The 23,541-nt window shown below is 39.2% G+C and overlaps 1 protein-coding gene and 1 long non-coding RNA gene across 3 annotated transcripts in view; both read left to right on the forward strand.

Moving 5' to 3' along the window:
* The first annotated feature begins 1,882 nt into the window (after positions 1 to 1,882).
* Positions 1,883 to 6,048, forward strand: LOC116217234 (uncharacterized). 2 transcript variants are annotated; one of them, XR_004161470.2, is made up of 3 exons: positions 1,883 to 2,314; positions 3,762 to 3,839; positions 5,699 to 6,048. It is a non-coding gene; the product is annotated as an uncharacterized LOC116217234 (long non-coding RNA). The 2 variants fall into 2 exon arrangements; XR_014886091.1 differs by having other exon boundaries at positions 1,883 to 2,074.
* A 1,679-nt stretch (positions 6,049 to 7,727) lies between these two features.
* CD86 (CD86 molecule) overlaps positions 7,728 to 23,541 on the forward strand; it is a 15,850-nt gene continuing 36 nt past the window's right edge. The window contains exons 1-5 of the mRNA XM_085234827.1: positions 7,728 to 7,777; positions 9,042 to 9,383; positions 12,279 to 12,590; positions 15,093 to 15,224; positions 22,841 to 23,541. The exon at positions 22,841 to 23,541 is cut by the window's right edge and continues 36 nt beyond it. Coding sequence (XP_085090953.1) covers positions 7,732 to 7,777; positions 9,042 to 9,383; positions 12,279 to 12,590; positions 15,093 to 15,224; positions 22,841 to 22,902 — 894 coding nt within the window. The 5' untranslated portion in view covers positions 7,728 to 7,731 and the 3' untranslated portion in view covers positions 22,903 to 23,541. The remainder of the gene's footprint in view (positions 7,778 to 9,041; positions 9,384 to 12,278; positions 12,591 to 15,092; positions 15,225 to 22,840) is intronic.

The raw sequence follows: 23,541 nt of genomic DNA on the forward strand, positions 1-23,541 counted from the left end.
CGATGTGCCCAGACGCCAGGAAGACCAGCTGTATCTTGAGGTGCCAGCTGAGTGAGGGAAGTGGTTTTCCTACTGTACACTGCACTGGTGCAACCCTACCTTGAACACTGTGCGTAGTTTTGGGAGCCACACTACCAAAAGGAAATAAAATATTAGAGTGTCAAAAGGAGGTCTACAAAGATGGTGAAGGGTCTAGAGAGCAAGGTGTGTGAGGAGCAGCTGAGGTCCCATGGTGTGCTCAGCCCAGAGCTGAGGAGCTGAGGGAAGGCCTGATGGTGGCTGCAGCTCCTCACAGGGAGTGGAGGGGCACTGTGAGCACTGAGCTCTGCTCTGTGTGACAGCGACAGGGCCCGAGGGAACCACATGGAGCTGTGTCAGGGGTGAGCTGGTTGGGAGTTAGGAGAAGGTTCTTCACCAGAGGTTCGTGCAACCCTGGAAGAGGATGCCCAGTAAGACCTAGTAATGGTCTTAAGCTGCCAGAGATAAGAGCTATTTGGACAACACTCTCAGACATAGGGTTTGATTGTAGGTGATGCTGTGTGAAGTCAGGAGTTGTACTTGATATTCCTTATGAGGCCTTTCCAACTTGGGATATTCTATGATTTGTTATGTCAATAACATTTTAGATAAGGATAATCTATTAATGTTTAGCCAAATTTCCACCATGAGCAAGGAAAAAAACACTTCACATTAGACATTCCTCAGAGTCACACAAAGGGCTCGACCTCTTCATCCACTGCAGCCAGGCTCACTGGCCAGCGACTGGCTCATCTGAAAACTGAACTCAATACACTCATGTGAAATTCAGTATAAATGGTAAGACTTTGAAGGCAGGAAGACAAAGCATATGTAGAATTTAAAATTTTATTATCTCCGGCACAACATTGAGGCATATTCCATCATTACTCTTGATGAAATCTTACAGTGGGAAGAAGACGCTCAATCACTTCTGCTTGCTTTTCTTGCTAACCACAACACTGAGTTGCAAGCAAGTAAAAAAGTCAAACCATGTAAATGCTCTCAGGTTTTAGATTTTGCTGAACTTGTTTGGAAAACACTTAATTTAGATTCCATTAGTTTTTAATCAATCTAGTTGAAGAAATTATTCTTTTGGCTGCTTTCACTGAAAACTTCAGTTAAAAGCAAATTATAGCTCTCTGATCACTACAGACCGGAAAACCTTCCCCTTTTTCACTCACAGCAGCTTACTTCTCTATTTCTAATCACAGCTGTTTAGTAGTCTATCCCAGACAAGGAAAACGTGTGCATAGAATCTGATTTCAAATTATTTTCCAATAAAATTCAATAGGTAATAGATTTAGGATGAATTTTTTTCCCCACACAGCTCCTTTCTGAACGCCATCTGTAAATTGTGATTCAGAGACAAGAGACTCAGATATGAATAATGTTTGATCTACGTCTGGCAAGCACAACTGCTATCATTAAACTGGGCTATTATGAGGCTTGTTGCATGCTCGTAAGCAAACTTAAAGCAAATCTTAACGGATAATGAAGTTACAATTTCTACTAAGCTGGCATACAGAGGAAATAAGTTATCATTTTATCAAAGAATTATATGTAAAAATAGTCAAATAAGCACAACTTCTTTATCATACAGAAAAGTCAAACACAACATGGCAAGTATGGAATTTGTGGTAGATGGTTGGCCACAGATTTCTCTTATTTCCCATAATTGTTATGGAATCAATCTCAAAATCATCATTCTTGTGTAACAATCCATTCAGCTCTTGTTTTCATTACATCAGATCTTGAACTAACTTGGTAACTTTCAGCAGCTGAGAATTAGGGAAGGACAGTTTTGTTTAATCTCACTGGAGAAAGGTCAGTCTTTGCCAACAAAACTATTTCCTCTTCTACTAATATAAGACCTAGTTAGGCAAACGGAATTGAGTAGAACTTGCCAGCTTTAACAATCAAGCCTTAGTTAAAAATCAAACAAACAAACAAAACGAAAAAACGGTTATTTCCTACAATCAAAGGGCTTTTTCCTACGAGCAAAATCCAAGCAACAGTTCTCTTGAAGACTGGGGCTACACAGGAGTTCAAGGATACCGTGAGTAATACCGACGCTTATGAGAAATAAAAGTAACAAGGGGAATTTCAACTTTAAAAGAGGAACCTTTGGGGCAAAAGCTGCATATGTGCATTTGCAAGAGGGCAGTGTTGATTTTTTCCATCCAAGTCTTTCAGCATGTAGTGGAGAACAGAGGAAAGAATGAACATTTATATCATCAAGATCCGTGCTGGAGTATTTTGCTGCCTTTGAGACAGGAAGCCTGAAGAAAGAAATTAGGTACTCCCTAGTATTGTGATAATGCTTTCAATTAATTGTGTTGGCTCTTTTAGTCATGTGATAATGATTTGAGCAGTTACTGAGACAAGCCTTTGTAAAGCTCCTACTAATATACAGAAGCACACACTTGTAAAAATGTAATTGCTATTAGGAAAGTAGCTCCACAGCTGCTCTCTATTTCATTTGAATTACAGTTGCTAATCATTGCAGCTTCACACACACATCCTTTATTCCCTGGAGCAAGATGATCAGTTTAAAACAGAATGAGGGATTGCCTATGATAGCACTAGCACAATTGCTTTAATTCCTAAAGCAGGGCATTTATAATCAAAAGCTAAGAAAGAAAAAAATAATGTGGATCTGCAAGGCTTTTTCTGATTGTGTGTATCATAAAAATGGCAATCTCTAATTTATACCAGTAGGCAGGAGAATTGGGTACTTTCTTCTCATCTACTGTAATGCTGGTGTTTGGGGGAGAATTCAAAACCAAAAGGCAAAACCTCTTCCTTTAACTTTATAAATCATTTAATGTGTGGTGAGAAACACTGTGAGAAAATAAGAATATGTCCCCGGAGTGATTTCTGCTCTAAAACTGGGAGCAGCACAGCTTGGCTTATCTAACTCCACTTCTGAATATAACATCTTCATTTAATAATTGAGATCTACTGCAGGAAGAAAAATGTAGCTTCTGATTAGCGATGCCCCTATTTAAGAAGAGGAATGAAGTTTGCATCATATGTCTAGCTCTGTTTTTTAAAGACACCTATTGAAAATCAAGCATATAATACTTGAGGACCAAACGTACGTTGTATTGCAGCTAAATCCTTTTTGGGTGTATTTGAGTATGGGTTAGGAATAAATTGTAAATTCATTCTTTCATGTATGGTATGTATATTCCCATCCAAAGCACTCAGAAAACTGCCATTTGAGGTTGTCTGTGTAATGTGTTGCGTAGCCCTGGGGTGAGCTTTGGCTTCAATACCATCCATTAATTTACAATCTCCAGGCAAAGTGACTTCTGCAGAAGTCAGTCTCAGAAGAAGGACAGCCTGGTAGTGAGCATTTCAATTCCCTCACAGCGTGAACTATTGATAAGTGAATCAGGCATTCGCGGTTTCCCAGCTGAGAATTTTGCTTGACTAAAATCAAGGCAAGTGCAGAGGCTGGGAAAGGAGAGCAGATGTCTCCTGATGAGGTTATCTGTCATGTAGAAGAGATGGTTCAACTAATTTGTCGATTCCGTGACAAGGCATACCAAGTACATTGACCTGACCTGTCCTGTAGGTGGAACTCACAGTTAATCCCAATGAGTGTCTCATTCTGGTTGATGATGCTTTTTCTCTCTAAATTCCCCCTGCAGTTTCAGCTAGGTAGAGTACTTGTTCGTGTCCTGAGACTTGTGCCGTGGGACAGTGCATTGTTAGGCAGCTGCTGTGGTCTCTTTCAGAGATACATTCCCTTTGATTGTGGAGGAAGAATTTTGCTTGCAGAGGCAGTGGAATGCTTCATGATCTTTGGACCAAAGGTATTGTTTAAATAATTGGTGTTATTTAATTTTTATTAGAAAACTAGATTCTGTGTGTTAGAACACAATGATCTTAGAATCATAGAAAAAGTCAGAGGTCTCCTGAAGATCTCATAGATAACAAAAGGATCTTAGTGGAAGAGGGAATAGTGGGAAGGAAAACAAAATGCATTAAGAAATTCAGAATTACGCATACAGACTTATTACAAATGTAACAACAACATAATAAACCAAATTTAACTTAGAGTAAAAGAATGTTCTAAAAGAGAATGAATTGGAAAAAAAAAAGTTGCAACAATTGATTGCAACATTGCCATTTTCTTGCTGGAAAAACACATAGAAAACACAAGTTGACTGGATAATGGTATGTTTTGAAAATAGTCCATTGTTGGATACTTACGTTGTATGGCTAAGCATTTGGGTGGAGGGAATCCTACCATTCTCAGACCTTGTTATATTAAGGGAATTTCCTTAAGTTGTTCTTTACTTTGATTACACTTGCTCAGATTGACCTGTGTTTGCAACAAAAGAGAAGACTGAGTCTTAATCACTGATGTCCTGTCTCCAGGAGGCTCACAATAGCTCATGGAGCTACCCAGTGTTGCATGGCATGGAAATTTTAGAAAAATTCCCTACTCAAGAGAAGTCAAAAGAGTAGGTTGCTAGTTTAGTAATCAGTTATATTTTGAGAGCATGGCAAAATAAAAGGGAAGGAGAGTCTTCCCATAGAAAATATGTACCTGATGTAATAAAATAAACCAGCTATATGTTCTTAAATACACTTGAAAAGTACATTTTGAAAGGAACTGAAGGAGCGTATGAGTCAAAGACCACATATTTGATAATATGTGTCTTTCAAAAGGCAGTGAATACATCCAACAGTGAAAATGCGGTAAAAAGAGAGCAAATGAAAACCAAGGGGGAAAAAAAATGATATAAAGCTCTTTTTTATTCACAGATCTTCAGGCTTTGCTGTGCAGATATATGTTGAATTTTGACTGACAAGAAACAGAAAGCACAAGCCAATTTAAAATGAATTCCAGAGGGCTTTCTGGCAATCATCCTCAAAAAGTAAAAAGGGCAGGTATCAGACATCTATCTTAGAGTTCTTCAGGTAGGGCATTCCCTTGTGTGCAGCAAAATGACTTCTCTCAAACTGCTTTGGGTCAAATAAAAGCAGCCATGAATAGGGCCACTGAATTACATACGCTCACATGGTTTCTTCTCTTTCCAGTAAACAAAGGCTACAGAACTACTAGCCGCATACTGACATAATTTCAATTAAAATATTTCTTCATTTCTAATCTCTGACATCTACATCTGATTTGTAATCCTGAGTCATAAGGGCACTGGCAGTAATAAATGACCAAGCTTCAAAAAACAAGAAAGACACTTGCCACATAGTGCCTTTATCTAGTCCTTAGTTAGCAAGGAAAGATGTTTATCTCCCTGAAGACAAACACAACTCTGAATGTCAGAGAAAGTTTTTAATCTATGGATCTTCAAAGGACTCCTATCTCATCCGTTGTCACTGGCATCTTGAAAAGGTGCCTCTTCCATTGGATGCAGCCAGCAAGTGATTGGAAAACCATGAAGATACAGAGAGCCACAATGCTCTGCACTGGAGGAGAGGGCTCGTGCATGGGGCCATTGCAAGGAGCAGATTGTTCCCCATCATTTGCCAGTAGTGCACCATCTTACCTGGACCATTTTGACTCCTTAAAAATTCTGGGATATAATCATTCTTTCAGTGGCCTGCAGTTATAAAAAAGAATTGCGCACAGAATTTATATTGTAAATGTCTGAGAAATTGTGTAAGTAGCCAACGCAGAGTGTTTGATTGCCTTTTCTCTTCTCAGCCTTCTGGACCGTGCCTGAAAGAACTTGCATCAGCTGATTAAGGACATCCTTTAAATAAAGAAAGAGAGTTTTCTCACAACACTGCAGTTTACTGACCCACATCATGGTTCAGCAACTGCCTCTGAAGCAGCTCATCTAAGAGCAACAGAAGTCACACTGTGATCTCCCTCTCCAGGACGCGTGGAAATCCTGAAGGATCTTGGAGCCCTCAACACGCAGGCAGTCCTGTAACCACCATCTGGAAGACAGCAGCCAGGAAAATCTGTGGGACCTTTGAGACTTTTATCTTCAGCTCCAAAGCTAACCCATAAAGAAAGGCATGGAGAAAGTGTTATCTGTTGTGGGTTTTTGTGTGTGTGCATTTTTTTTTTCCCTTGAGTTTTGTTTTTCTCTCTTATTTTCATTTCCAGTTTTGGTCTTTGCTCCTATGAGAATGTCATTGCAAAACATGCCTTGTTATAGCAGAACAGTCATTTATATTTCCAGTTGCTAAACTGTTTCTAGTTCTCTTCTTCTAAACCTTCACTAGATCCAAAAGCCAGGCTTATTGTGTTGGTTATTTTCCTTTGTTTGACTAGAAGCAAAAATTCTTATTCACACGAGAAAAACATGACTGATGAGAAAGAGCTCCTGCAGGTTTCTGTGGCATAGGCACAGGCAAGTTGGCATAGGCAATTTTATTTAGACAATTAGTTGTGTGGTTCAACTAAGTGGGGCCCAGCCGAGATAAACGTTCACCCATAGCAGGGTGGTTTGTGCTGTGGTTCATGGAGCAGAAGGAGAATGATCTCTGCTTATAGCAATGGATCCTGCACAAGCACCCTCTCTTCTGCTATGACTTTGGTGATATCTCACTGATCACAAAGAATGTTATCGGTATTCTCTGGCGCATCTCTCTCCTCTTTCCTAAGAAAAGGCTGAATCTGGAAAAAATATGGTTTTGTATTTTGCAGTACACACACAGAAAGCACAACAGCTGACTGAGGGAAATTCTGTGTTAAACAGAAAAATACACTTGCTCCCAGAAATCTGTGGTAAAAAAGATCAAAGTGTACAAGCTTAAAATAAAACATGGCAAAAAAAAGGGGAAACCAAAAGACAGCAATCACACTTCTTTTTTCATGTGAGAGCTGAAGAGTTTTTACACCTTCTCCACTAAAAAAGAGCCTTCTTTGGAATAATTCAGAAAGGAGAGTGGAGCACCTTGGATGGCATGGTGTGAAGGCTTCTCCCAGATATGTGGAAATAGCACAGAAAAAACACAAAGGCACTGCTATCCATCAGCTGTAAGCCAGTAGAGGCAGGAGCAGTTTTCTCACGTATAAATAAGAAATACTTGGAGAAAGGGCTTTGACTGTTGAACAAGATTATATAGGTTCACTATGTGAAATCAGCCACAGAAGTATTCTGCTTATGAGTCAAAGGGCTTTTTTTTTAAATACTTTTTTTTCTTGACCAAACCTTGTGACACGTAGCCTCAACTCTTTAAACCCCATAGGATTGATTTCAGTTGTCTTTCATTACAGTGAAGGAAAGGTTCCTGTTACACAATGGAAGGTTACCCATTTCATCGCTTCTGGTAGTTGACATCATTGAGCTGCCTGTCTCCACCACCTACTTCTCCTGTGTCACCCTCTCCTCTTCCTCTGCTTTCAATTCCCCTTCTCCTTCTATGTTCAGCTAAGGGCAGGCATGCTCCCCATTCTTCTCTCCTCTGTGCCAGTTGTTCTGGGCACTCTGGCTCTTTGCAGTCCATAAACTCTGTGCCTCTCCCATGGCATACCCAGTTATCTTGAACCTAACCACAGTCACTGTAAAACAGAGGTCTGTCATAGCATGCTTCTGGTTGCTAATGGCTGTTAAAGCGCAGAGAAGCATTTCCATTAGTTGAAAGGACATGTGAGATTAACTTTCTCAAAAATCTCTCTTGAAACTTCTTCCTGTTTTACTGCTACTTGGGGAGCACTGGAGAAGGCACTGCAGTGTTTTCAACCTCTAAAATACTTCTTTAATTTTTCCTTCTTACAGCATCATGGAGGTCTGCATATCCTTTCTTTTTGCCATAATACTTCTCCCAGGTAAGAAGCAGATTTTTAATTGTAAAAAATATTTAGATTATTTGTGTCCTGCTATGTGATACATTTACATTTACTTTGATGCTCCTTCTTTAGTAGTAATTAGCAATTTCAGTTGTAAAATCAAAATCATATAATCTGTGTGATATATATTTAAACTGTGAGCAGGGACTCTATAAAAAAATGTAGAAAGTACTTTCTTCAGTTTTATATCTTTACATTACACGTTCTTCATGTTGCTCTTAAATTTTCAATTTAAATCTATTTTTGAGAACATGTGCATATCCCCTCTGTATATAAGCAATATTGAACTAAAGACTGACTGCTTGATAAGGAATAAATGGAGTTTTAGTCAGCTATGAAGATCACTGCTGTCTTGTGCTCCAGAAAATCAGTCAAAACTTTGATTCAGGAGAGAAACAGTGAATCTTCTGAACACAGCAAATGTGTTTGTATCTGCTAGAACAAGGTCTGCATTTCTCATGACAAGAAAAGACTATTCTCCCAGCCCATCTTTACTCAATCATATCAGTGGATATAGGTTGTGATGAAAGTAGGAAAATAATCATCCTGTATGTAGTCCATTATTTTGATGCATGAAAGCATAATCGTGTTTATTGACTATTTCTGTTAACAAGTTCAGCAACAGGACTGTTAAATCTGACATTTAATTTGCCATTAAACTCTAGATTAATTACAGAACAGTTAAATCTGACATTTAATTTGTCATTAAACTTAGATTAGTTCTTCAGTGAAACAGAAAGCTTTTCCTGTTTCTGACCTCCTGGCCATATATTCCCTAGACACCAACATTTACCACACATGCTGCATTTACATTGTCTTCAAAACTGCAGCGCTGTGTTGTTTCCTGAAGAGAATGAACTCAAGTTTTGAAAAACAAATTATGCAGTTGCCTCATACACGACAGAACCATATATACAGAAATGCATACACATTTGAGAACAGTGTGGAGCTGTGACTTTTGCCTGAAGCTAAATCTTCCAGAATACAGACTCTCCCTGGCTCTGAGTGCCTTGGAAAGTGAAAAATAGGAAGGAAAATAAGAAACGGATTTATGACCTGAATGCCACAAGACTAAGTGCATCGGTGTGAAGAAGTATGTATCTTCTCATAGCTAGTGGGAGAATTTGTCTAAATGCTAGTGGGTTTATGCTACTCTCACTAAGTGTTGCCCCCGCACGTGTTTGGTATTCTTTTGCAGCTGATGGAAATCTTAATTTCTTCTCTTTTTTTTAATTTATTTAAGGTATCGCTGCCAATGTGCATCATGTGAAGTCATTTCTCAATCACACTGCATACCTATCTTGCTATTTCCCAAACTCTCAGAAAACTGACATAAAGAATATAATAGTTTTTTGGCAAAAAGATACGGGCGAAGTGGTACATGAAGTTTTCCTTGGCCAGGAAATACATGATCACCTTAGTCCTAAGTACATAAATCGGACCAAGATGGATATGGACAAATGGACCTTGCAATTGTTAAATGTAAGGATTGTGGATGAGGGGCAGTATAAATGTATTATTATGCACATGGACAAGGGACCAAAAAAGATCATACACGAATCGGAGTGCTTACTGCACATCACTGGTAAGTAATTTCTGCTAATTGTCATCTGGTTTGGTTTTTTGTTGTTGTTTTATGAGCTTGTTTGTTTGTTTGTTTTATTTTATTTTTAGGTTTCTGTCACTTTGTTTAGTTCAAACATGGACTATTCCCATGCCACTGGGGATTTAGCTGAAGTGGAGAGAATTTTTAAAGTGGATAAAAGTGTTTCTTCTCAGATTCTTTCTCTTTCTCAGAAAATTCTCATTGTGAATTTGGAAGTAGAAAAAATGAGGAAATAATTTGTTCAATATTACACATTCCTATCTCCCACCCTGTCACAGTCTATAGTGAAAACCACCCTGCCTTCCTCATCTTGCTCCCTGCAAGTTTTATGGCTTCTAGGACTCCAGAAAATACAAGTTTTATTTGCATCTGAAGCACTGCCTTCTATTAAAAGCAATTGCATTGAGAATGTTGGTGGTAAATTACAGTTGAAACATAAAAAGATTTCTGCAAATATTCCACTATTTTATGATCATATAAATCATAGGGAAAATGTAGAAAAGAGCAGCTAATATGTGGAGGAGTAGAACATCATATGCTCAGTTATGGAAGGACTGAAAATATCTCTGCAGAAAAAATGCAGGCATTGATCAGACTCAGCTTGATTTCTGGCACATTATCAGAGGCAAGGACAGACTACAGGCGAGTAGGGTTCAGTGAGGAAGTAATCTTTTCCTAGTATTTTTTCAGATTTTTAGGAATTGCATCTTTATATAATGTTTTTCTATTTGATATTATTTTCTTTGTAACCTTCATCTGTATGTTCTCTCTTCTATTGGACAGTGGTAATCATTAATAACAGCAGCTTCTGATTTCTACTGGTATTCTCAGGCTTCAAAAGAATATAGGCCATGTGCAACAGCAGCCAGAAAGATCACCAGGATGCCTGAGACTTTTTAGCATTGTACTACCAGCAAGTGTTCCCTTGATCCACAAGCAAATAGGAAACGTAGGTTGTTAATTCTAATTCTCACAGAATTTATACGATGAATATTATTTTCAGGAGTTTCAGACCTTAGAGACTCACAATTTGCACTCAATAGCAAGTCCTCAATTAATTTAACATGTTATAGAAGTCTCAAACATACACATTAAAACTCTCCCAAACCTTCTATATAGGAAGCCTGTTTAAAATTATTTGCTTCTTTGTTTCTTTCGAATGTCTTTCTCTTCAGTAAATTCCCAAAAGAAGGCAGAGTATAGGGATTAATTAAAATAAAAAATAATTAGAAAAAATACAAATGTTGAAGTGTATCCCTGCTTGTTTCTTAGGTAGAATCTTGTAGAATATGTGAAAGGCTATTTTTGTAGTATGAAGTTTCACACTTAAAGTGGACTTAAGAAAGTTTGAGTGTAATACAAGAGCAAAAGATCAGTCAAACAAAACTATCTCTTGGTGACCAAATCTATTCCAAAATACCTAAGTATCTTCTAACATAACTTAGGTATGTTATTTATGTGTATATATATATACAGGACAAGATACAGATAGATGGATATATAGTGTATGTATTGTTTACAGACAAGATTATTTATGTAAGAACAATGAACACAGATCATTCTCCAGAAAGAGAGGGCTTCACAATGAAAAGTTTTGTCTTGTAAAACAGACAGGTAGAGATCATGATGAGAAGCTGCTTAACTGGAAATTCTGATGTTTTTGTTATAGTACATCTCTAGTGCTTACTTAAGATGGATCCATAAGGGAAGCAGATGAGACAAGGAAAGCTATTTCAAAACATCTGCTGTTGCTGTTGGTGGTGAAACTGGTGCCAGAATATATACTACAGTATCTGTCCTCATTTTAGAGGGATTGTTGAAAAACCTAAAAGCATGAATAAAATCTCTTCTAAAGTTATCTGAGGGCTGGAAAAAAATACAGTTCAATTAGAGATGTTAAATGATTGATCTGATTACCTTCTAACAAAGAAAACTGAGGAGACTCTTGTTTTCAGAGAGTGGCTACCCAAAATACACATACAATATTGGATAATTAGAAAGGCTAATTAATTCAGTGAAGATATAATAACCATTAGAAATAGATGAGAAGTAAGCCACGCAGTCATTTCAGGATGCAGAAACAAAACAAGTCAGAGTGATAAGACTGCTCGAAAAATATTAAAGTCTTGATGGATCTACTGTCTCTTGAGGTATTTCAGTCTGTAGCCTATTTGGAAGACACTATCTTCAGTTACAGATTAAAATTCAGTGGGGCTAGGCTTAGAGCCTGGATCTGACACTTCAAATGTGTATATAGAAGAATCAGACCCTCCATTACACTCATATTTCTCTAAGAACCCCTTGCCTCTTCTCCATATAGTTTTTAGTACTTAAAGACTTTAACACTGACATACTTCAGTACTTTCAATGAAGTTTTGAGCCTGAAACTTCTTTTGCTTTGATTAAAAGCTATCATTATCCTTCATATCACATGTTTGAATAGTCCTCTCCAATCCTTTTTCACCAATTATTTCTTGCTTGGGAAACTTTTTTTAAAGCAACAGGGAAGTTTTTCACTGAGTGAGATCCAATGGCACAGAGTAAAGGAACTTGTACTGTAGTAGACTTCCACATAAAAAGTTGAGCTAAGTAGGTTTATTTATTATTAGGTACCAATTGGTCTAGAAAAGGTAAGAGAGACAGAGCCTCACTATCCGGCTGATATGACCTATGTCACTGAAACACTTCAAAGACAAAAAGAAGCAAGTCTATGTGTGCAGCCAAAAACATAACAAACCCTTCTTAGGACCCACACTGCTTTCCTAGGAAAACTATTTAGGTTTGATTCCACATGAAAATCTCAAAATATTGACAGGGACTGTCACAAAATGTAGTACATCTGACTCATGGTGCTTTTCCTTTGGTCTGTTTCAGCCAACTATAGTCAACCTGTGATAGCACAGCTACACAGTGGGGAACCAAAGCCCAGTGAAAACTTGAATCTTTCCTGTTCTTCCAGCGGAGGTTATCCAGAGCCCAAGCAGATGATTTGGCTAATTTCAAGTGAAAACATGACAGATAGGCTTATACGACGCATGGATGTCTTACAGGATGCTGTAACAAAGCAGTATAATGTTACCAGCAAGCTCAATATCCCAGTTCCTACAAATACACTCACTAATATTAGCTGTTTGCTTCACCTTGGAGAGCAGCAGAGGAGCCTTATCTCAGTGCCACTAGTCATAGGTGAGTTTTCATTTGCTCATTCTGATTTTTGCATGGGTAGGAGCTGGGAATGCTTTAGTAGAAATGATCACAGGTGGCAACATAGTCAAAGCAGAGAATAAACCCTAAGTAGCAGAAGGGGCAACTTACAGGGCTTCTATGTTTGCCATCCTGTTCACTGATAATCACGGCCACCAAATTCCCTCTTCTGTCTTTCCAAGGGAAGCCTTATTACAGAAAGGAGAGCACAGAGAGAAGGAAGGCTACCGCTGCACAGAACAGAGCACAGCCCTGTTCACCTATTCTCCAAATGCTGCTGCAGCAACAAAGCAAACTAAATGCATGGATTAGGCTTCAGCCTGTCTCTGGAGGTGGCATTTAGCTGTTCAGATAGAGCCTGCTGGATCACGGAGAACTGCTGAGGTTTGAGAAGCATCTGGAAATCAGGCTGCTTAAAGCAGTCAATAGGTAGCCTGGGGCCTTGTCCAGTTGAATTTTAAATGGATACTCCACAACCTCATTCAACAACTTGTTCCAGTGTTTGACCACTCTCACACTACAAACGTGTTTTTTTTTCTGATGTATAAGTTCTTGAGCTGCTGCTCCTAATCTCTTTCTAGAGAGAGGCAGAAGGCTGAACAGAAGAGTCCCTTGGACCAAATTTGGCTCACAAACTGTAAAATAGACTGTACTGAACTAAAATGTAAAGGCCACAAAACTTTGATGGGTTTTGGAAGTATTCCTAGTGGTTTTCACAACATTTGGCAGAATACAGTGTGCATTCCAAAATGACCATTTGGGGATTTTTTTTTCTCTGGGATTGTGCCTCTTCTCAGACACCTCTTGCAAGAAATTCAGGCTCTGTGCCTTCCCAAATATTCCCTAATGATCACAGTGTCAGCTACGTGTAGATATTCTTTGTGTGCTTCACAGTTTACTTTACTTTTTCTAACTGAAAAACTACATGCCAAAGTGAGCCCTCATGAATATCATGATGCTGTAACATTCTCCTGGATTCTGGGCCCCAATACAAATAAGCCAATTGCCTAGAGATGAGGAATAAGAAAGCAAATTTAATCTCTCAGTCCTAATTACCTATATTCCCAGGTATATTAACATATTTATTGCTGAACAACTCTATGTATGACCAGGCCACGGCTAAGTAAGAGAAATTAGGAGGCATGCAAGAATTCTGTTCTCTGAGTCTGTTACATAACAAAGCACTGCACAGACATTCAGAAGAGAAGGTGCCATAGCCAACAATTCTTCAGCTGCAACTCTAGACAAGCAGTTTAGAACTTGTTGCCTGAGTACCAAAAAGATTTAATTGCAAAAATATTATCAGAGTTCCATATGAATTATCCTTTCTTTAAATTAAAACTGGAAATGATTTATTTCTTAGGACAGGAAAACATTTTTTTGTACATTTTTATTCATAAGCTATAGCATAAATACATCAAAACAGAATTGCTTCCCACTTCAGTCATTTGCCTTGCCCATCTCCTTTAAGATTGTGTTGAATTGTAGTTCACCTGATGGGAACAAGATACCCAAAAGAACTGGTACACAGAAAGCCTATTAGAGAAAAAGTTTACTACTTACTTACAGGCTTCCCCATTTACTACTTACTTATTACTCCAGATGGAAAAAACTTTTGCCAAAGAAGATCTTTGGCAAAAACAAATCAGTTTTCTTCACTTAACTTTAACTAGAGGATTAAGTCCTCACTGCTATATATGGCAAACTACCTTTGATGTCCTCACATTCCAGGATTTGTAAATAATATTAAATACAGAATCTTCTGAGGTTTGCAAAGCTCTACATGTTGCTCAAACAACACTAATATTAGCCATAGAAGTGCATCCTCCTCTTCCCTATTCAGTTCTTCTCATCCCTGACTTTAAAAAGTAGCCACCTAATAAACAGTAATGGTGGATAAGAAACTAACAACTCTAGAGAAAAAAAACCATTATTCAGTGACAGTTGCAGCTGTGTCACTTGCTATCCCTAACAACCAAAACCTCAAAAGCACAATAACCAGAAATAGAAGGAAACTCCCGTGCATTCCCTGTCTCTCTCACACCTCTTAGAGCTTTTCATTAAGCTTTGATCTTCAGTTCCAAGAGATACCACATAATAACATATCCCAGGCTATTTAAATTTTCAGTAGCAGAGTACTAGTAGCCTAGCACTGGCATCATAAGCTCTTTTTTTAATCAAGCTGCCAATCTCTCACATAACCCAAACATCAGAAATAGCACTTTTCCTTACTGCTGCTGAAATGGTTGTTAAGCCTTGGTGCACCTGCTAGATATTGGGGAAAACAAACAAACAAACAAACAAACAAACAAAGAACACATATGGAGAGTGATTTCCTAGTATTATTAAATACTGTAAAAGCAAAGGATAATTAGGGCCTTTCTATAAACTTCTAATTTACATGAATTTGGGTTAGGATGGGTTAAGCTAATTCTTAGCAAATTAAATCTTTGCTATATGCATCTTCTCTGTTTTCTTATTCAGAGATACAGGCAGAAGAAATGGAACCAGTGAAGGTAAATTTCTTTGGCCCACTTATAGCTGTAATTTTACTGATCACACTTCTTCTGGGTTTTTTGATACTGAAGAACAGAAATATCTCATCTACCAGCCAGAGTAAGTAATTACTTGTCACTCAGCTCTCCCCTAAATTACTGGCTTTGCTTTGTTTTTCCAATGAACCCTTTGCCTCCATTCAGCTGCTGACAGTTTTACGCTGGACTTAAACTTCCTAGGACAAATTAGTTCCTGAAACATCTCATCCATCCAGCAGTAAATCCAAACACCTTTCTCCTATCTCACCCTGTAATCCATTTTTCCTTCTTTGTGCTCTGTTAGACTGCCATGGCACAAGCTTACGATTTTGTCCTGCAGCTTCATCTTTTATTATGGCTTATTGGTAGATTTGGTTCCTAAAATCATTGATTTATATAAATCTTTGTTTGTCCATTATCATTGGTAAGAAAAGTGCAGCTGGGAGAGGGATGAGACAAAATCTGTGTTATGTACAGGCAGCTCTGTCATCACTGAGGTGAAGGACCCAGGACATTGGTCCAACACAGGCTGCCCAACACTGGACTGGAAGAACCATCCTTACAACAGAAACAGAAAGTGATCTTTGCATTCCATTTCTTTGTTTTATTGCAACACTAGGTTTCAGCACTCCAGGCTTCATTCTGCACTGAGAGGATGATTATGCTGACATCATAATCTATCCCCTCTTGTATTAAGAAGGGAATTAATTCCTCAGAGTCAGTCCTGCTTTCTTGCACACCCAAGGGTCCTGAGGCCCTTCTCATTCTTTCTCCAAATCCTGTGATAAGAGGACATTTATCATCAACTATTTCAGCTCCTATCTCTCATATTTCTGTAAATCACATCTTCATCTATTTCAGGTGTCAGTCTCGCAGTCTAAAAGGTATCCAGCTTGAAATAGATGTCAGCAGCTATAGACTGCTGACTGGGAACCATTTCTGCACATAGTGAGGTCTGAGGTCCCATTGTTTCAGATGCCGTGCCAGAACAAGAATCCTCTCCAAACAGTCTGCAGAACAACATGCAATATTTTCGTCTGATGACTGAAGTCCACTGTCCAGTGTTCTTTGCTTTTATTTTTGCTACAGAACAGTAGCAAATACAATACTCCAGCTGTCTCTATGAGTTTATTTTACCCTTTGGGGAAAACTCTCCTGATTTAATGGGCTTTTTGGTCAAACAATTGTCAATGTGCACCTCAGTCTTCTACATTATGCAGTCCTGATCACTAAGAGAAAATGCCACTTTGGACATTCCTGCACTCAGTGGCTTGATTCACTTCTGAATGGACTAATATGGTTTTACCTTCTGTGATACTACCTAGGTATAAAGAACTGGATTTAGTGATCTCATTAAATCTGGAAAGAAGAGATGAAAACTTTGCCATCCTCATGCCACACACAAACACACACACCAAAAAAAAAAAAAAAAAAAGGAAACCTTTCTTCCAACACAAAGAGGTATCATGTATTTAGCAACTGGTAGGAAGATGGCGAGATATGAAGGGCAGAAATCTTCCCACTTTGTCACAGTAACAAATAAGCAGAGAAGCATAGCAAGCACCTGCTCCAACTGTTATAAGTACAAAATATCTTCTTTTCATTGTTTTCTTTTGTTTTGCTTTTTGCTGGGACTCCTTCACCTTTGACAAGGCCACAGAAAACAGCTAAGCACTTAGCAGCACTACTATCACTGGCTAAGTGGCAGGTTTTTTAAGGGCAGAGGCTGACTTGGGAGAATCCTGAGAGTCTGCATAAGGAGAAGCTGTTTAAAAGTCTAAGCACTCCCCAAGATCCTGCAGTCTTCAGTTGTATGGTTAGGTTTGACACCTGTGACTGTTTTGCTGTATCTTTCATTATGCTCTATGACACTGTAAAATGCTGTCAGTGAGAGTCAATGAAGAGAGCAGAATAGCAAGGGTTGCAGAAGTGAATGTCTCAGAAATAGAAAGAGTTGGGCCCTAACGTGTGAATCATTGACCTTGCTGGAAATACGATCAGAGTCAGGGTATTTAATCATGGGACATAAATGCTCTGAGCTTTGTATGGCTTTGTACGAGCAACTTTCTTGTACATTCCACAGTAGAAAAAGGAACTTAAAGACACTGCCCCACCTTCTGAGAAAAGCCGTGAAATTTCCATAGGGTATTTAAAACTAGAAATAACTGAAAGAAAAAAACTATTTTGAATGTAATTCTTTGTTATTGTAACTTTTTTTCTAAACTATTCAAGATTAATATCTTCCTATGTATACTGACCAGATGCTGTACTACAGATTTTTCAGGTGGATGCAGGCATAGCATATTAAAGCATGAGGTATCATTCATTTGTGTATAAATCCAGATATACAAAGTTAAGCAAAGCAGATACTGAAAAAAATAATAAGTGGGCCATGTTCCAGTTTGGTTGACTGTCTTCTCTCTTTCTTAATTTGGCTTCCAAATTTAAAGATACAGCAATCCATGCATGATGCTATGCTCAACTACAGGATATAGTTTTACTTTTCATGACAGGTTATTTGTTTCATTCAAAATGTTCCAGTCCTCAATCTTGAACAACGTCTGCATTTTATTTTCTGCAGTGCTACTGACAACTTTCAAGAAAAATGCAGAAGATCTGAGACAAATTTTTTTTGAGATCTTGACTGTCCATAATATGGACATTCACATTACATTCTCAAGACAAAATTCAGCTCAGTTTTGCATTCTGGGGACATAAATTCTCCACTGTTCCTACTTGATAAAAATATTCTTTTCTGTGAAGTGATGTTAGGAATTGTTAGACTCCACCTCAGTTTCACCTTTATTTTCACCTGAGTAAGAGAATTTGCATGTTATCTGGAGTTTGTAAAACCATTTGGGAGTCAGTTCATTAAGCTATTATGCTAACAAGCCAAACATTTTTAGTCAGATTAGTATCATTCAAATTATATGAAAAGTCACAGCTCTTATTTTCATGTAAGGTTTTATATTTGCTAGCAAAGTTATTTAATGACATTAAAACATACATATTTTTCTGTGTTGGTGATTTACTCTCCTGCTGTTAAAGCAATGTACTGGGGAATACCTACATGCAGTGTTCTCAGGGAGAAAATACTCCCAGAATTCACTCTCAGAAGCAACTAATAAGAAAGGTATTGCTGCAGTGACCAAGAAGAGAACAGTGTTTCAGTTGTTCATTTGCAGAGCTGGATATAAACTCACAATTGTGGGCATGCATACAACCCGGACCTACTAGCATATATACATCAATGATAAGATACAAAATTGCAGTCTAAAAACTTGGCCTTTTGATCCCATGCTGCAGGTTGCTAAACATATCTCCAATGGGTCCTTCAATCTCCTCAACTCTTGCTTACTATTTGATTCCACAAATAAACCTTGTATCAAATAGCCAGGTGCACTAACTCAGGAAGATACTCAGCAGGTTTCTCTTGATCCTTTTAACACACGCTGTTATTCAATTCATTTTTCTCCCTAACATTTCGCTTCCCACTGAAGTCATTCTTCAGCTCAAATCATCACTAACATGGAAGTCTTGTCTGAGCAACAGCTAGAGTCCACATTATTGCTACAAACAACAAGCCTCATATGTCTTTCATCTTTGAAATGACTAGATTCACACAAGCACCCCATACACTTTCACTCACAGCCTCTGAACTCTCATCAGCCTTGATGTGCAGCTGGTCAGCTTTATATATTAAGGTGTAAAAACCATCGCTGACCTTTTGTGTTTGTCCATAGTAAGAAACAATAGCCAGCTCAAGAAGAAGGCATCTGGAAATCTATGCTCAGAGTCCTTCTCAAACACATTTCACTTAAACAAAATGAAAACAACAACAACAAATCAACATAAAACAAACAAACAAAAAAATTACCACTATCATCTGACTACTAACACTGCCATAAGCTATCATCAGCCAGAAAAAAGTCACTCAATGGGCTAGGTTTATTTTTTCCTAACTAGTGAAGTTGTTTATTTCCCCCTTCCTCTAAGAAGAAAATCACTTGCCACCCCTCTATTGCAGGCTGCCAACTTTCTTCTATTACCTTACCAGTTTCACTGCCTCCTCTTTTCTTGCTCTTAAAATCATTCCCAAATGCCTTCTGCACCTAAAGAGTGTTAAAAAGCAATGAGCTTCAGAGAAAATCTGAGTTCATATTTATTTAAATGCATTAATCCTCTGGGCTATTGTGGGTAATGAAAACAGTAGTAAGGCAAAGGAAATGTGTAGCTGAGGTGCCAGAATTTTTGTCTTCCATAGCAACATTCAGATTTCCAGGCTATCTCCTCAACTGCTTAGCAGTTTTTTTCTTTGGCAGCATGCATTAAGTCATTAAGTGACTCTATAAACACGGCAAGCAAACAAATGAGTAGAGACACCCATTACATTCCACAGCAAGAAAGAAGTCCATTTAAAAACATTCCTTTAATGTATAATAATATAGAACTCCTGAAAAGCAGTATGATAAACTAGTAACCAGCATCCTGAGGTAAAATATGTTGTCATTAGACTTCAAGTTGCAATAGATTGCTTTAGGTTCACTGGTTAAATAACACAAAATCACAGAAGAGCTGATGCTGGAACAGCCTTTGGTAGATTGCCAAATCAAGCATGATCACCTGGAGAAGTCTGCCCAGGATCATGTTCAGATGGCTTTTGATTATCTCCCAGTAGAGAGACTCCACAACCTCTCTGGGAACGTGTGCCAGTCAGTGCTCAGCCACATTTGCAGTAAAAAAACAACTTTCCTGATGTTCAGACAGAACATCCTGTGTTCCGTTTCTTCTTGTTTTGTCACCAGGCACCAGCAAAAAGAGCCTGGCTCTCCTTTCTTACAGCCTTCCTTTGGATATTTCTAAGCATAGACAAGATTCTCCTCGAGCTTCCTTTTCTCCCAGCCTGAACAATCCCATCTCTCTCAACCTGTCTTCATCTGAAATGCTTCAATCCTTTAATCATTTGAGTGTCCTTTCAGTGGACCGGCTCTACTAAGTCCATGTATTTCTTCTAATGGAAAGCCCCAAATTATACACAGCACTCCAGCAGTGTCCTCACCAATGCTGAACAGAAGGGAAAGACCACCTCCCACAGTCTGATGGCAACACTTTCTCCGATGCAGTGCGAACACTCGGCCTTCTTTGCCACGAGGGCGCACTGCTGCCTCATCTTCAACTTGTCAACAAGGACATCCAGGTCCTTTTAGGCAAAGTTGTTTTATAACTGGTCTGTCTGAGCCTGTGTGTTATGCGTGGAGATACTTCTTCCAAGGTCAAACTTCCCTCCATGAGTTTCCTGTCAGCCCATTTCTCCAGCCTGTTGAGGTTCCTCTGCACGATAGCACAACTCCTCCCAGATTTTTTATCATCTAAAAACTCTCATGGAATGCATTGTTTCCCCCTTTCTACTCAGCTGTCAGGAGACCCCACTTGAAGAACTATGTTCAGATATGAGGTCTGCAGCAAAAGAAAGACACAGACATGTTACAAGGATAATAGTTTTAAGCTACACTAAACTAAACTAAACTAAACTAAACTAAAAAAAAAAAAAAAAAAAAAAAAAAAAGATAGATTAGATAATCAGAACAAATTCTTCACCATAAGGATGGTGAGGCACAGAGACAGGCTGCCCAGAGTAACTGTAGAAACCCCATCTCTGGAAGCATTCAAGGCCAGGCTGAATAGGGCTTTGAGCATCCTGGTCAAATGGGAAATATCCTGCCCAGGGGACCTTTAAGGTCCATTCCAATCCAAATCATCCTGTGATTCTACAATCATCTAGTTCATTACTGAAGAGAAATCTCAGTTAATTTCACTATAGGATTTCTTAATGTCAGCCAGCACTGCTGCTTCTGGTAACTCTTTGACCCTTCCTTCAATGGAAAGGAACTCTTCTGCCAGCAGCAGTACCAATAGCAAGGAGAGCATCTGCAAAGAAGCTCTGAAATCCAGATATTGTCATAGTCCTTGACTTGCCATACCTCCTTACTTAGTTATGAATTTTATGGTACATCTGCAAAAGCAAGTGTTTCTGCGATTGGTATGTCCTTAACACTGAGACTTGCGCTCTTTTTGTCCACTGCTTTTGTTAAGATAGTGTTAAAACTAAAATTCATGAGAATCGTAAGAACTATGCTAGCCAGCCACTCTTAATTAGCATAGCTTATGTCAGAAGCAGATAGGGAAAAAAACTTAAAGATGAGGTAAGAATGGCTTGAATTGCAGTTATATACATACATGCACAGTCAATATGTGTATGTCAAACAGTATATTGCCCACCCTCTTCCAAAACATACAGGCTAAAACAAAAGTTTGTTTTGTACTCATTTTCTAAAGCTTATTTCAGTCTAGTTCTACTGTTGCTAGCAAGAGAGACTGCTCCGTTCTCAGAGTATTCAAAATTAAGAATATCTCTACTGCCTGTGGTGCTCTTTAACATCTTTATCAATGACATTGATGACGGAATTGAGTGCACCCTCAGCAAGTTTGCTGGTGACACCAAGCTGAGCAATGCGGTTAATGCAATGGAAGAAAGGGATGCCATTCAGAGGGACCTCATCAGACTCAAAAGGTGGGCCTAGGTGAATCTAATGAGGTTCAAGACAGCAAAGTACAAGGTTTTGTGCTTGGGCCGGAGGAATCCCAGGCATATATACAGACCACAAGGAGCAGTCCTTGAGAGTAGCCCTGCAGAGAAGGACCTGGGTGTCCTGGTGGATGAAAAACTGAACGTGAGCCAGCAACGATGTGTTAGTTTCACAAAAAGAATCCACTAGTTTTATGCTTTTGTTGCTATTTTTAATGTATTAATAAAAATATTAACAATTAAAATAATCTATGTTACTTATTAATGATATTATCTATTAAAGATATTATCTATTTTACAAAGGGTGCTCCAAAAATAATGCCACCTATTTTACTGTGTTGGCTCACAACATCAGAGGCATAAGTCAGTGGTATGGCAGTAGAGGTTGAACCTTTCCACCAATATTTCATTACATTTTGTAGCTGTGTGACAGACAGCAACAAAGGAGTAGTCCAGCAGAATGTTGTCTCACATAGAAGTGAATACAGAACGAAGGTTTGGAATTGAATTGGGTACAGAAAAAACTGCACCCATTAATATTAATTGATGCTTTTCTTGTTCATGGAAATTAAATAGTGAATGTGAGCACAGTGAGGAGGTGGGTAATGCATTTCAGCAGTGGAAAGAGTGACTTTCAAAAATCTCTTCCAACTCAAATGTTCTATGATCCTGTTCTATGATTCTATGACATAATTTCTCCATATAGATTCTCAGTGAAAAAATAAAATGGCACTCCTAGCAGGTAAAAAAAAACTGTCTATTACTGAAGAGGATCAAGCTTACTCTGTTCTTCATTTGGCAGCTGGAGGTAGCTGAAGTGATGAAGAAGCTGAGTGATAGAGTCACAGTTCTTGATCTTTGTACCAGGAGATACAACAGGCCCTGAAACTGGTCCTGACTGAGCTGTGCTGAGAATCAAGAGAAACACACACACAGCTTCATCCCTTATCCTTCTCACAAGTACACACAGACAGTGGGGACAGAATGTAAGGAGCGTTGCTAAAACCTAATGTGCACACACACAGCAGCAGTACAACGCTGAGAAAAACGCAGTCACGTCTAACCGTGACAGCCTCCGGGTCACCTTCGTTTTCTTCTTCTTTCTTCCCCAGGAACGTATAACGCGTGTCCGCCGCTCGCCGCGAGGCCTGCCCGGCCCACCAGCTCTCCCTGAGCCAACGAGCACTTCAGACGACCCGAGCCACGGCACCGCCTTTCAGGTAACGGCCTCTCACTGGCTGCACTGACAGCCCCGCAGTGAAGCCACCTCTGGTTTCCACAGCATTAAAAAAAAATAACAGACAAACAACTACAAAAAAAGAAATTCCTTTAATAACAAACACAAGAAGGCAGTGGGGGGGCTGAGGTCGAACAGCAGAGTCCAGCAGCCCGCCGAACGTCGGCAGCTGGCGGCAGCCGTTGGGACGCTGGGAGCGCGCCTCGCTCGCCCCCTGGCGGCTGCCCGCCGAACGGCGGAGCGGCTCCTCAGGCTGACGTGTGGAAGGGGCCGGCGCGGGGTCGGGCCAGGACGCCTGGTGCTGTGTCCGATCAGTTCTTGGAAAGCTCTGCAAACAGAAGTCTCCGAGCCTCCCCGGGCAACCTGGTCAGCTGCTTGCCTAACCTCACAGAGAAAAGTTTTTCCTTATCCCCAGCCTGAACCTTTCTTTTTTCAATTTGTGTCTGACGCTGTCATCCTGCTGCCATGCACCACTGTGAAGTTCCTGTTGCCGCCCTCACGATAATCTCCTCCTAGTGTTGGGGGGTTATACCTCAGCATTTCTCACTATCTCTTCTCCAGGCAGAAGAAACCAAG

Source organism: Meleagris gallopavo, chromosome 1 (genome assembly GCF_905368555.1).
Source record: "Meleagris gallopavo chromosome 1, MGAL_WU_HG_1.1, whole genome shotgun sequence".
In the NCBI taxonomy this organism is placed as follows: domain Eukaryota; kingdom Metazoa; phylum Chordata; class Aves; order Galliformes; family Phasianidae; genus Meleagris; species Meleagris gallopavo.